The following is a 13,971-nucleotide window of genomic DNA, read 5'->3' as shown; positions in this document are numbered from 1 at the left end:
TTTAAAGAATAAATACAGATTACACTACAGGAAGTACAGCCAAAAAATAACATTTTAATAATGAATTGCGATATTGATCACGTTTTCTAATATCTATCATGATCAGGATGCTTGTAAATGTCTGGGTGATGGTACAGCACAGATCAGTTCACACTGGTATTATATACAAGTCCCAAACAAAATGAAAATAATAATTCAAGGCAAAAGGATCCGATTTTAAAAAACAGAGTTGTCTGACTTTGTATTAACTGACTGAATGGTCTGAACCAGTGGAAACAGTCCCGAACAAAAGTTAAAAAGAACAATGTACCAATCCACGCTTGTTATACAACAAGTCAGCCTCTGGGGGCGCTCTCGCATAGGCTACAGTTAAGTGCACGGATGTGATGACGGTAGAAGAAGAGGCTGCCATATTTGCAGTGATACAGCGACTTTAGCATCTTGCATCTTGGACGCGGTCGGCTTTGTGAAATTAAAATGCTTTCTGCTCCCAGCCTCGCAGCCCCGGGGAAGATGAGAGACTATCACTACACCGGCCCGGTAGAGCACCGGTTCTCACCGTACGCTTTCAACGGAGGGTGAGTGACCGCTTAAAGCCTTGTAGCTAACGCTTCTATCCAGTTGTACTGTGCTAACTAGCTAGCTAGCGAAGCAAACTTCATGCTATTTGACGTAAATGAAAACGAAGGGAATGTAACGTGTGTTAACGGAGCCGAATTTCTTCACACTTCGTCCCGTGTTTTAATGTGCAAATTAACTAGCCTGAGTCGAGAAAGGTATTTGAGCCTATTATACAATAATAATACGACGGTTTCACGTTCGAGCAGGTCTCATTAGCAAGTGTCCGGGGCTGCGGTAGCTGCATTCTCCTCTTTGGCGTGGGGATGAAGCATCAAGCCCGTGTTGTGCTTATTTCTCCCTCAGAACCGTACTAGCTGTTGCCGGGGAAGACTTTGCCATCGTTGCTTCAGACACCAGACTGAGTGAAGGCTACTCAATCCACAGCCGAGACTCACCGAAATGCTACAAGCTGTAAATTATCTAATCCTTTCCGGTTGTTTTAAAGTTTTACATCAAATCATCATACATCACATTTTGATTTAAAGCACTGTTTTCCCTTACGGGTTAAATCACATTCATCTATTCTAGACCAACTGAATGATGGATGCTCAGTCTGCCTGTCTCCCCTGCTCCTTACAGGACAGACACAACTGTCATTGGCTGCAGCGGTTTCCACGGTGACTGCCTGACTTTGACTAAAATCATTGATGCCAGACTAAAGGTGGACTTCTTCTCCTTTTTTTCCCCCCAATGTTTCTGACTCGCATATTCGAACGTTTCTTAATCTCACAGATTCTCTTTGTCTTCAATGCCACTGAATCTCGCTCTACGTCTGTATGACGTGGAGTGAGGGTCTCTGAGGTTACTGCGTGTTTTACTGGCTCCTGAACTCTCATTTTATTTCCCTCACTCAGATGTACAAACACTCAAACAATAAGATGATGACCAGTGGAGCCATCGCAGCCATGCTGTCCACCATCCTCTACGGGAGGAGATTCTTCCCCTACTATGTCTACAACATCATTGGCGGGCTCGATGAAGAAGGTAGGAACTTCAGTGTCGTCAATATTAAAGCTTTTGGATTCTTTTATTTCATTCATTTGCCATATTGTCCTGTTTGTTTTGAAGGTAAAGGAGCGGTGTACAGTTTTGATCCAGTGGGCTCCTACCAGAGAGACACCTACAAAGCTGGAGGATCAGCAAGTGCTATGCTACAACCACTACTAGACAACCAGGTAAATACTACTGTACACAGGCCTGCTGCTGTCTTGATTCAACAGTATTATGGATAATTCTTAATAGACAAACTGCACTCGTGTCTGTCTGTCCTTCCACAGATTGGTTTCAAGAATATGGAAGGTGTGCAGCATGTTCCTCTGACTCAAGAGAAGGCAATTCAGCTGATTAAAGACGTCTTCATCTCGGCTGCAGAAAGGGACGTCTACACCGGCGATGCCCTGCAGATCTGTGTCATCACTAAGGAGGGCACCACGGAGCAGAGCGTACCACTGAGGAAGGACTGAGAAACGAAATATTCCTCTTGCTCTGGTTTCCTCTTTGATCTGTTCTTTCCAGATCCTTCTCTTTGGTTTCCATTAACTTTCTTAAGAGGAGTGTTGATCCAGAAGCTGTTAGTGGCCTCGTAAATCAGGTTTTAACCAGGGAGCTGATTTTCTGTTGTTTCTTTTTATATCGGTTCAACGTTTCTATATATTTCAAATTGGCCTTTGTCATTTTTTTTCCCACATTTACTCAATTAAATTTCGGAGATTACACTTAATTTTTGTGGATTAACAATGAGATTCTAAATCTGCGCTCCTGGTCTGAGAGGGAAGTTCTCCAAACATCCCTTGCCTCAACTCTGCCTCTGTTTGGATTTTTCACTGTACAAACTGGTATTATTTTTACATTCTTAATAAATGTAAAGAACCAAACACTTTGTTCTCCTTTTTCATTTTGTATTTGGACTTTCTACATCTGTTTGAACAGTTTGACTTATAATTGCCCAAATATGTTAAGTGCATAAGAATAGTTCCGTCACAGTCCAAGGTCAAATGTGTATGTATGGGTTGTTGTGAAATTAAACTTTAGAAGTTGAGTGAACTAAATGCCACTTTCCATTAATTAAATTGATAACTCCGCGTACAGTAGAATACTTTCTTTGGCTGTACTTTACATACCAATGAATTTGTCTGCCATTTTGTGCAATAGAGAAACCAACTTTTTGCTTGTGCCGAGGGTTTTTCCACAATTTTGTTTTGACAAAACCCAGAAGTTATTTTCTGGTCCATCAGATTTGCGCAACAATAAAGTTGGTGTAAGTATGTGCTGTGATTGCTTTCTACTTGACTACGTGGATTTATTTGAATACAATGGATGAATGAATGAAGAAGCAAACATTCAACATTTTATTTCTTTTTATTAGGACAAGTAGTTTGCAACTGTAAGTGTTAACTGTCACTTTTAATAGCCAAAAACTGACAGAAAGGCAGACACAGAGTCCTCAGGCGTAGTATTGAAGGTTTGCCTTCTTCTTGGCCTGAACTTCCAGGATTCCCTCCATGTAATCTTCATGGTTCAGCTCTGTGGCCCCACGGCGCAGCGCGATCATCCCTGCCTCCACACACACAGCTTTGCACTGAGCTCCGTTGAAGTCATCGGTGCACCGAGCCAGCTCCTCGTAGTTGACATCAGGACTGACGTTCATCTTGCGGGAATGAATCTGCATGATGCGAGCTCTGGCCTCTTCGTTTGGCATGGGGAACTCGATCTTTCTATCCAGACGACCCGAACGGAGCAGCGCGGGGTCCAAGATGTCCACCCTGTTGGTGGCAGCAATGACCTGAAAATAGAAGTGGAGCCCATGTGGTTACCCTGAAAATAATGCTACTATGGCTATGCAATTTAACTTTTATGATTTTAAAACTTCATAATGTTTTTGGAGCACTCATATCTGATATTTATATTCCCTGTATTCCAATTTCTTCTTACTTTGTACATCATTTCCTGAGTACAGAACATCATAATATTAATTAAAGTGGTCTGTGCTAAGGTTCTAGCATCCAGACAACTATTTTAAATAATTATTACCTCTCTAGACTCTGGATTGAATATATTTTCCAGGATTACTTCTGCCTACTCCTTTTCGCTCATGTAAACTGCATAATTACCGGTACTGCATTGCAAAACTTGACCAGGGTGAACCGGTAATGGACAAAACGGTTAAGAAGATGAATGCTGTAGTTTCCGTACAGTTCCTATTTGACAATATAACACCAACTGATCAGTATTGCTATATATATACCGAGTATATATAGAAACACAAGTGTTGCTGGTAGCGTATTTACCTTGACCTGCATGTTGGGTTGAAATCCATCCAACTGGTTGAGCAGCTCCAGCATGGTCCTCTGCACTTCTCTGTCTCCAGCCTTCTCACTGTCAAACCTCTTGGTTCCGATGGCGTCCAACTCGTCTATGAAGATGATAGACGGCGCTTTCTCTTTGGCCAGGGCAAAGGCATCTCTCACCAGCTTGGCGCCATCGCCGATGAACATCTGGACCAGCTGTGGGCCGGCCAACTTCAGAAAGGTGGCCTTGGTTTGAGCCGCACAGGCCCTGGCGAGGAGGGTCTTGCCAGTGCCGGGTGGTCCGTACATCAGGACCCCTTTGGGTGGCTGGATTCCCAGGTTCTCGAACTTCTCCTTGTGGTTCATGGGCAAGACGATGGCTTCCACCAGCTCCTGGATCTGCTTGTCCAACCCTCCGATGTCACTGTACTGCTCCGTGGGGCGTTCGTCGACCTCCATTGCCTTCACCCTGGAGTCGTACTCGGTGGGCAAGGTCTCCAGGATGAGGTAGGAGTCTTTATTGACACCCACCAGGTCTCCTGGCTTCAGCTTCTCGGCGTCAACCAGCCCGATCACAGGCAGGAAATACGTTTGTCGAGTGGAGGTCTTAATGACGGCGCATTTTCCTTTCCTCTGGGAATCCAGATCTACGTTCGCCCCGTCCTCCTCTTGGTCGTTGGGGTCCACATCCAGCAGCTCGATCACATTAGACACGAGGTACGGCAGGGTTTTGTTCACCTTTATCTTCTCCGTGTTCTCTTTGATCTTATCCTTCATCGCCTGGAGTTCGTGGGTCACCCGCAGCACTTCGCTCTTCATGATCTTTATCTCGCTGTCGAGGAGGCGAGTCCGTTGAACTATCTCGTCCGTGGACATTTTTAACACTTCTTCGCCGATTCCATCCTCCACCTCGTCCCAAACTGACTTGTCACTCAGCGACGCCATCTTTGCTCCGTCTCTGCGGTGAACTTTGACACGGCGGAAATGAAACCTTCCACTTCCGGAAGTTCGACGCTTCGACTCGCAACTCTTAATGAGCGCCCAACCACAGGACCCGGGATGAGAGCCGCAGGAATTGTTTTTAGTCGTGTGTTGAGTTGAGTTTCGCGTGGAAGTTCGCGGAGAATACGCCGCGGGTCAGTGGTAAAGTGTTGCTTTTATTTTAGTGCACAATGTTGTTGCTTTCGCTGTTAGCAAAGCATTCAACCAACATTTTCACGTTAGCTAACGCGGTATAGCTAATATTAGCTCTTCAGCTAATGTCAGCTATCGACTCTGCCGATGCTTTTCGTTTCGTTTCAGAGGCTGCCTTTATGCAGGAAGAACACCTTTTTGTTACCGCCCATGCAATTAAAGCCGTGTTTCCAGTTATATGCGTTAATATTATATGCATGTCGTGGTGAATACTTGCGAGTAAAATGTCTGAATAAGAATTTATTCTGCCCCCCCCCCCTTCCAGGCATAACCGAGCTGCCGGAGAGAAGAAATAAAGGATAGAAGTTCGGAACACTGCGATTGTTGCTTTTCTACATTAAAATTGGACGATCAAAGGCAGCACCTGTGTTAGGGTTAGGGTTACCAGACTGCGTGACCTCCTGCTCTTCAGTGAATTGACGTGAGGAGCAGAAGAGATGGAACAAAACAACAGTATACCAGCCTTCCAGGGACTGGCCTCGCCTCAGGTGACAATCAATGGTTTCAAGTGTTTTACTCTCAATGTATTTACTTCTACCATCAAGAGATGCTTCAGGTTGTTGTTTTTTTGACTGTCTGCACAATATCTTCAGAAAGAGTTGCCTGAATGATGGAATAGGTTTGAAATCGATTCTTAATTCATGGTTGAGAGTTCTAATGTCACTGTCGCAAGTAACGTAGCCCGTGCGACATTTTAAAACCACTAAATGAAACTAACAGCTGTGATTTTGTAAAGTTATGCAGAGGTATAAACATAGATACGGGTGAATGGTTGTATCATAATTTGTTCGTTACAGTTGCTGCTAATGTGACTCTTTATCGTTGTTATTTTTGTTTTTGCTTTGCTGTGTCCTTGCACAGGGTGCCATGACCCCGGGCACGCCAATATTCAGTCCCATGATGCCGTACGGCTCAGGCCTCACACCCCAGCCTGTCCAGAGCACCAACAGTTTATCAATACTGGAGGAACAGCAGAGGCAGCAGCAGCAGCAGCAGCAGCAACAGGCGCAGCAGACAAACACGGGTACGTTGTCGTTTTCTTCTCTGTCCTTTCTCGGCAGTATGAGATGAGATTTGATCATAATAATCTCATCGCCCCAGATTTGTATCTTCTCTATTTATTCTGTGATTTATTTACTTTGAACTTTATATTCCTGGACCGAGTTACACTGAAACGTTCATTTAAAAAGCAGCTCTCTTTGTTCTGCAGGCCTTCCCGGTACATCGGGGCAGACCCCTCAGCTCTTCCATTCGCAGGCAGTAACAGGCTCGACCACCACAGCACTACCAGGGAATACTCCACTCTACAACTCCCCGCTAACCCCAATGACCCCCATCACACCAGCCACACCAGCCTCAGAGACCTCTGGAATTGTTCCGCAGTTACAGTAAGTTTCATTTCGAATCAGAAAATGGTTCAAGCAGAGTCTGGAAATTGTCAGTGGATATTTAGTGATGAACTTCTACTCATAAATCTACACTACTATTATTTCCATACAACATACGACTTCTCATTTCTACTTGGCTTTGGCCGACAACCTGAACGGCTTCTCTTGCCTCCTCGACTATTATCAGGAACATAGTATCTACGGTAAATTTGGGCTGTAAATTGGACCTGAAGACCATCGCTCTGAGAGCTAGGAATGCCGAGTACAACCCAAAGGTGAGATTGTCGTTTATTACTTTCAGCTTTGTCGTCAACACATTGATGTTTTATGCTGCTATCAGTCCGGCTTAAGGTTAAAGTTCATTTTGTTGTTATCTGAGGAGACGAGTGGAGTAAGTTGTTGTTACTTTTGATTTTCCAAAAAGGAAGAAGATGACTTATTTCTTTTTTCACTCTTTCATACGCACGTGCAGGTCGTGATGGTTCGAGAAAGGATTAATTTCTTGTAGCTTCATGTGCGCACAAAAGGGCAGCGAGGCTTCGTACGTCATCATTTCCCTTTGGGATTATAAATTATTCTGAATTCTTGGCTCTTTGAAATAACTCAAGCCTTATAGCTTCCCAGAAATGCCCCTGACGTTTCTTGACACGCTTCGAAGCCCCGGCTCGTAACATCACTCCATACAGGCCTGACGCTCGCCACAGAGGGTCTGTAAACATGCACTTGAGGGAGATGGAGATGGTAGAGTGAAGGGCAAGCTGTGTAGCGGTGCCCAGGGAGCAGTGTCCTGGGTCCCCAAGTCACTACTAACGCCCATAAACAGAAAGAAGCCACCCTGCGTAACGGTCATCACTTTAATCTTTCTGTTTTCTCAATTTCCTAGCGTTTTGCAGCCGTCATTATGAGGATACGAGAACCCAGGACCACTGCTCTAATTTTCAGCTCTGGGAAGATGGTCTGCACTGGTGCCAAGAGGTCAGATGCAGCTCTTTTACAGGCCTAGTGTCTAGTCGGGATGCTGATCTTGTCCTGACTTTCACGTTAATACACTCAGTCAGTGACAACTAATTGAAATGTGCTTTATCTTGTTTGGTATCTCTTTTCATTCATTTTCTTTGTATCCTGTAATCTGCCCCACCTTTTTCCTAGTGAGGACCAGTCGAGGTTAGCTGCCAGAAAATATGCCCGTGTGGTGCAGAAGCTCGGTTTTCCTGCAAAGTTCCTGGACTTCAAAATTCAGAACATGGTGGGAAGCTGTGATGTGAAGTTCCCCATTCGGCTGGAGGGATTGGTCCTCACACATCAACAGTTCAGCAGGTAAGTTACGTTAGGCTGAATAAAAAAACAACAAGTCTGCTATGCTAGGAGATGTCCTCTGAAACCTTTCAAGACATTTACAGCAAGTAATAAGGGCTGCACAGTTTTTGGGGTGGGGGTGGGGGGGGGGTTTGCTTGAAAATAATTTAATGGTTTATGTAATTTGTAATTATTCACATGATTTTTCTGTTTCAGCTATGAACCTGAGCTTTTTCCAGGACTAATTTACAGAATGATCAAACCTAGAATTGTTCTGCTCATCTTTGTCTCTGGGAAAGTTGTGCTCACAGGTAAGACCTGCATTTCTCTGAGTATGACTTCACTTAGTATTAGGAGATCACCCACGTTTCCCTGTTTCCCAGGGGTATTGTGTAACTTTAGCGCATTTGGTAATGGCTTCGATTTTGTAAATGTTATTTTTTAATTTAGCTATAAATTGGTTCTTAATTACTGAAAAACTTTCAGCTTCCAACTTCCCATTGTTGGTTCAACGTTAATAGTTCAGCTGGAACAATATTTTCCTGTTCCCATGACTGCGGAGGAGTTATTTCATCTTCTGGAAACATCTGATTAGAATATAAAAATATTCGATGTTGTGCTTCTTATTGTAGCTGGCGTTGTGGTACTCCTTCTAGCTAAACCTGTTTCGACTGCTTAAAATGTGCAAGCTCACAACCAACCTGAGGAGGGTGATAAAAAATGTATCAGATTCTTCAAAGGTGTCATAATGTCTTTTTCTGTTGTAGTTAGTAATGAATTGTTTCTGTGTTTGTTTTGAAGGTGCCAAGGTGAGAGCAGAAATTTACGAGGCATTTGAAAACATCTACCCCATTTTGAAAGGTTTTCGAAAAACGTAGATCCTGCAACTCCTTTATCCCCAACTGATCTCTTTTTCTTTCTATTCTTTTTCATTTTTATTATTCATATGAAACATTGTCTGTATTTGGAGCTCTACAGGGGGGGCTGCTGTAGGGGCGCGGACGTGTTTCTCCATGGTTTCAAGCTTTTTGGAGATTTATTAGTAGTTTCTATGTTATCATGTTCATCTCATTTAATTGGACCCACTTAAGTTTCTTTCCAGTTACCGATAATTTTGTTTCTGTTCTTAACATTGTTGTACATAAGACTGTAAAGAAATGTAAAAAGGAGAGATGATAGACTAGGGAAGCAGGCTGACTCTGCTTCTCTTTGTTTTGTTTTTTTAAATGCTTTTAAATACTTTTGTAAATCAGCATTTTTATTCACCCTCTGTTCTGTCCCCATATTTTATTAAGACGTTCAATTGTTTCACACTAATTTGCTAAGTTTTGAACCATTAATGCCCATCCCAAACAATCTGGATTTGTGGAAGTGGATTTACCCCCGAATTGACATATTTGAATCCCCATTTGCATCCACCATTGTTTTTCTCTCTGTTTGGATTCTTGATACTAAAAATCAGCCAGAACAAAAATTTGAAGGAAATAAATGGTTGACCCCTACTCCATTGCTTCACTAGTACTAAGAGATTCAATGCGACAGCGGATGATGTATGCATTAAGTCCACCATGTTTTCTTTTATTGTAGCGTTGTCTTTTTGGACATTTCATTTATGCAAGTTTTTTTTTTTATGGACTGAGATGTCATCTGTCTTGTCCTATTCACACTGTAAACTCAGCACCAACAAAATTACTGTTACGTTTTGGGAACCTCTTGGTGTGCTTGAGTGCTGCAGGCAGTTCAGGCTGTTTGACCGCCTGATGTCTGTATGGACGGAAGAGATGACTGATCAATATTGTCAGCAGTATTAATTGACCTTTTTTAAGTTCAGCAGAAGCCAAGCAGGAGAGCGGACCGCCTCACCACATCTTTCTGAAATTTAATGTGCTGCACTGTGCATTAATAAACTTGTACATTCTGGCTCAGTCTTTAAAGCTCTTTGTTCCACAAAAACATTCTCCTGCTGATTCATTTGGCAACAGTATTTTTTATTTTTTTTCCCATTTAATTTTTAAGTATAACATATACTTTGACTGAAGAAAAGGGTTAAAATATCAAATGTACTGTCAACTTGGTCAGAAGAGTTCTGTTCTCTTTGAGCAAAAATAAATTATAGAACTTGTGTAGAGGCAGAAAAAGTCACACTGGAGTTTGAAGAACGGTCAAAGATGATGGTTTTGTGCTCGTTGCAACCAGGTGGAAGGTAAAGATCAGGAACTCGGTACCACCCACTGTACCGTGTGTTTATCGAACCGTGGGTTCAGTCAAACGAGCCTTCATTTGAAGCAGCACCAGACGGTCAAAGGTTTGTCTTCATAAAAAAATAAGTTGTGAATTTGTAAATGATGAGGATAATAAAACTTGTTTTTTTTTTACACAGGTTTTGATTAAATGCTGACCTTAGTGAAATTTGTTAAAACAGCAAGTTTTGGAGGATTTCTGACAACAGAACTGCTAAATGTCAAAAGGTTTTCAGTTGATTTTGATGACTTTGTGTGCAAAGGTGGATCATATATCAAATATGTTTATTACATATTGAGGGAGATCCAGGTGTCACAAGTATTATAGTGAAGTGTGTTTAAACAACAGAAAGCTAAAAATAAAAAAACATTTGAAAATGGGGGGAGTAAAAATAAACCCCTAACAAAACTAAGTATAGTGAGAATGATAACCAGGTCATTCACTGGTGACGTTTCACATTTATCAGCGTCTGAAGACAAATAACTAGCGTAAGTCAACAGCCCCCTAGGGGTAAGGGGCTGTTCTACACGTGTATGGCATTTTCTGCGATGGGCTGGTGTCTCATCCAGGGTGTTCCAGCTGGGATATGCTTCAGCAGAATCTGTGACTCGTGTTCCGGATCAGCATCCGAAGGCAAAAATAATTACAATAATCTTTTCTCCAAGAAGATCAACAAATTAATTTTCATAAATGAAAAGACCATAGCTCCATGTAGCAACAGGCTCATCAAAGACACAGGTGTATCCAGGCAACCTTGCCTTTGATCCACCTGATGAAAGCAAACGGTGCTTCAAAGACAAGCTAAACGTATATAGCTAAGTATCCATAGCTTGCAACAGAAATCCACTGGAACTCTGAGGTAAGGCTGCTTCATATTTCTGTGTCGCTTTATCGTGCTAATACACGTTTGTGCTGCATTTATGGATGATGGTAAAGTTCAATGGAGAGGATGGCCAAGAGACAGGACAAAAATGAGCTGATATCATGTAAATTCCATCACCAAAAATAATTTTATGTCTCTGTGAAGGTTCAAATTGATCTGGATCGACCATTAGTGCAAATCTTGTGTATGCTAATCTTGCTTTGTGACCTGAAAGGTGAATAAGTGGCTGTAGACAAGACGATCGCAATCTCCTCACATGCATCCATTTATTTTTTGCAGGCGAGGGAGATTGCATTTTAAAATAATAAAATACTGAAGATAAGCAGATTCCAAATGCTAAAAATGATATGTAGTGGTTTATTTTCAAGCCGCAAATCAGAGTAAAACAATGTCCCCATGATGACATAACTTATAAGGTCTGTGGTATTTCTTGAGTACAGTGAAATATAAACATATATAAAACGCTCCTTAACGTTTACGTTTACAAAACTGCTGAGATGACTCATGCAGTGATTTATATAGCGCTTTTCTAGATACTCAAAGACGCTTTACATTGCATGTGCATTATTCATTCACTCCATACTTGGTAAGATGGCAGGGGCGAGGCTGCCAATCCGAGCCATCAGTCCTCCTGACCACCACCGACATTCACTCGCTCACTACATTCACACAGGCGATGTGGGTGAAGTGTCAGTTGGTTACAGTTGCTACCAAAATTGTGCAAGTGAATTTTATTTGTGTGTGCGTGTCCTTGTGCAGGAACCATGAATCCGTACACTCCCGTGATGCAATATGGCGGCGTGCCTTTTACACCGCAGCCCATCCAGGACCTCAATAGTTGGTTAATGTTCATGGAACAGCAGAGGCTGCAGCAGCTGCAACAGCAGCTCCAGCTACAGCAGCAACAACTTGCACAACAGGCAAACACAGGTACAACTAACTGTCATCTTCCACTCCGTCCTTTCTCGATAGTATGAGATTTGATCATACGGCAATAATCTCATCGCCCCAGATTTGGTACTTTCTCCAAGTTGTATTTACATTGAACTTTATAATTACTGTCAAAGTTACACTGAAACGTTAATTTAAAAAGCAGCTCTCTTTGTTCTGCAGGCCTTCCCGGTACATCGGGGCAGACCCCTCAGCTCTTCCATTCCCCGGCAGTAACAACCACAGCACTGCCGTGGAACGCCCCACTCTACAACACCCCACAAAACCCAATGACCCCCATCACACCAGCCACACCAGCCTCAGAGAGCTCTGTAATTGTACCAAAGTTACAGTAAGTTTCATTTCCATACAACACACGACTTCCATTTCTACTTGGCTTTGGCCGACAACCTGAACGGCTTCTCTTGCCTCCTCTACGATTATCAGGAACATAGTATCTACGATAAATTTGGGCTGTGAACTGGACCTGAAGACCATCGCTCTGACAGCTAGGAATGTTGAGTACAACCCAAAGGTGAGATTGTCGTTTATTACTTTCAGCTTTGTTGTCAACACATTGATATTTTATGCTGCTATCAGTCCGGCTTAAGGTTAAAGTTCATTTTGTTGTTATCTGAAGAGACGAGTGGAGTAAGATGTTGTTACTTTTGATTAAAAAAACAGAAAGAGAATAAATTACTTAATTCAGTATCAATGTGCCAGTTGGGGGGGGGGGGGGGGCATGATTGGAATTTAAAATGAAACAGCATTTAATAAAATACTCTGATATGTACACTTTAAATATTGATAGTAATATATAATCCAGTATCACAATAGGAAATCATCAGAGCACTCACCCTTATCACCAGCTTTTAAAATACTAGAAGTAAACAGAAAGAAGCCTCCTTGCGTAACGGTCATCACTATAATTTGACTGTTTTCTCAATTTTCTAGCGTTTTTCAGCCGTCATTATGAGGATACAAGAACCCAGGACCACTGCTTTAATTTTCAGAACTGGGAAGATGGTCTGCACTGGTGCCAAGAGGTCAGATACAGCTCTTTTACAGGCCTAGTGTCTAGTCGGAATGCTGATCTTGTCCTGACTCTCAGTAAAATGTTGTCGGTATCTCTTTTCATTCATTTTCTTTGTATCCTGTAATCTGCCCCACCTTTTTCCTAGTGAGGAGCAGTCGAGGTTAGCTGCCAGAAAATTTGCCCGTGTGGTGCAGAAGCTCGGTTTTCCTGCAAAGTTCCTGGACTTCAAAATTCGGAACATGGTGGGAAGCTCTGATGTGAAATTCCCCATTCGGCTGGAGGGATTGGCCCTCACACATCATTGGTTCTGCAGGTAAGTTACGTTTGTGGAGTGGCTGAATTGATCGTCCATCCATTTGTGCCGTTTTCAAATCAATGTAATCATTCATATGATTTTTCTTTTTCAGCTATGAACCTGAACTTTTTCCAGGACTTTATTACAGAATGGTCCAACCGAAAATTGTTCTGATCATCTTTTGCTCCGGGAAAGTTGTGCTCACAGGTAAGACAACACTGAATAAAGCATCGTCATGGCGACATTAGCCTGTGTGCTACATCCAGGGTTATGACACTGGCAGAAATGTGCTCTGAGTCCTTTGCGGTTTAGAAAATGATCGAAGTTACCATGTGTCGTCATGACAACCGTGAAGGATAAATTGATTTGTTAATTCTTATTGTAGCTGCCGTTGTTGTACTTAAAACATTTGCAAGCTCACAGCCAACCTGAGGAGGGTGATTAAGGATTGATCTGATTAGTAATGAATCATGTGTTTGTTTTGAAGGTGCCAGAAAGACAGCAGAGATTTACGAGGCATTTGAAAACATCTACCCCATTCTGAAAGGTTTTCGAAAAAAATAGATCCTGCAACTCCTTTATCCCCAACTGATCTCTTTTTCTTTCTATTCTTTTTATTTTTTATTATTCATGAATTTTTTTTCTGTTGTTCTTAACATTGTTGGACATAAGACTGTAAAGAAATGTAAAAAGGAGAGATGATAGACTAGGGAAGCAGGCTGACTCTGCTTCTCTTTGTTTGGATTCTTGATACTAAAAATCAGCCAGAACAAAAATTTGAAGGAAATAAATGGTTGACC

The 13,971-nt window shown here is 42.2% G+C and overlaps 4 protein-coding genes across 4 annotated transcripts; 3 read left to right on the top strand and 1 right to left on the bottom strand.

The window, feature by feature from the left end:
• Positions 1-396: 396 nt before the first annotated feature.
• Positions 397-2,495, top strand: psmb1 (proteasome 20S subunit beta 1). The gene is made up of 6 exons (XM_068746878.1): positions 397-578; positions 925-1,032; positions 1,201-1,282; positions 1,476-1,605; positions 1,690-1,796; positions 1,899-2,495. Exons 1-6 carry the CDS (start codon positions 478-480, stop codon positions 2,082-2,084), a joined length of 714 nt encoding a protein of 237 aa, XP_068602979.1. The 5' UTR covers positions 397-477; the 3' UTR covers positions 2,085-2,495.
• A 451-nt stretch (positions 2,496-2,946) lies between these two features.
• Positions 2,947-4,870, bottom strand: psmc3 (proteasome 26S subunit, ATPase 3). The gene is made up of 2 exons (XM_068740339.1): positions 3,909-4,870; positions 2,947-3,403 (listed from the first exon to the last, which is right to left on the bottom strand). Exons 1-2 carry the CDS (start codon positions 4,851-4,853, stop codon positions 3,065-3,067), a joined length of 1,284 nt encoding a protein of 427 aa, XP_068596440.1. The 5' UTR covers positions 4,854-4,870; the 3' UTR covers positions 2,947-3,064.
• Positions 4,871-5,539: 669 nt separating this feature from the next.
• LOC137894087 (TATA-box-binding protein) lies at positions 5,540-9,702 on the top strand. Its single transcript, XM_068739594.1, has 8 exons — positions 5,540-5,590; positions 5,964-6,126; positions 6,313-6,490; positions 6,678-6,765; positions 7,374-7,465; positions 7,640-7,807; positions 8,003-8,097; positions 8,588-9,702. Exons 1-8 carry the CDS (start codon positions 5,540-5,542, stop codon positions 8,662-8,664), a joined length of 912 nt encoding a protein of 303 aa, XP_068595695.1. The 3' UTR covers positions 8,665-9,702.
• Positions 9,703-12,130: 2,428 nt separating this feature from the next.
• On the top strand, positions 12,131-13,735 carry LOC137907735 (TATA-box-binding protein-like). The gene is made up of 6 exons (XM_068752129.1): positions 12,131-12,192; positions 12,288-12,375; positions 12,795-12,886; positions 13,022-13,189; positions 13,284-13,378; positions 13,659-13,735. Exons 1-6 carry the CDS (start codon positions 12,131-12,133, stop codon positions 13,733-13,735), a joined length of 582 nt encoding a protein of 193 aa, XP_068608230.1.
• The last annotated feature ends 236 nt before the right edge of the window (positions 13,736-13,971 follow it).

Source organism: Brachionichthys hirsutus, chromosome 1, assembly GCF_040956055.1.
Source record: "Brachionichthys hirsutus isolate HB-005 chromosome 1, CSIRO-AGI_Bhir_v1, whole genome shotgun sequence".
NCBI classification, from domain to species: Eukaryota; Metazoa; Chordata; class Actinopteri; order Lophiiformes; family Brachionichthyidae; genus Brachionichthys; species Brachionichthys hirsutus.
The sequence above is the reverse complement of the archived record's forward strand: the minus strand, read 5'-3'. Positions and strand labels throughout refer to the sequence as shown.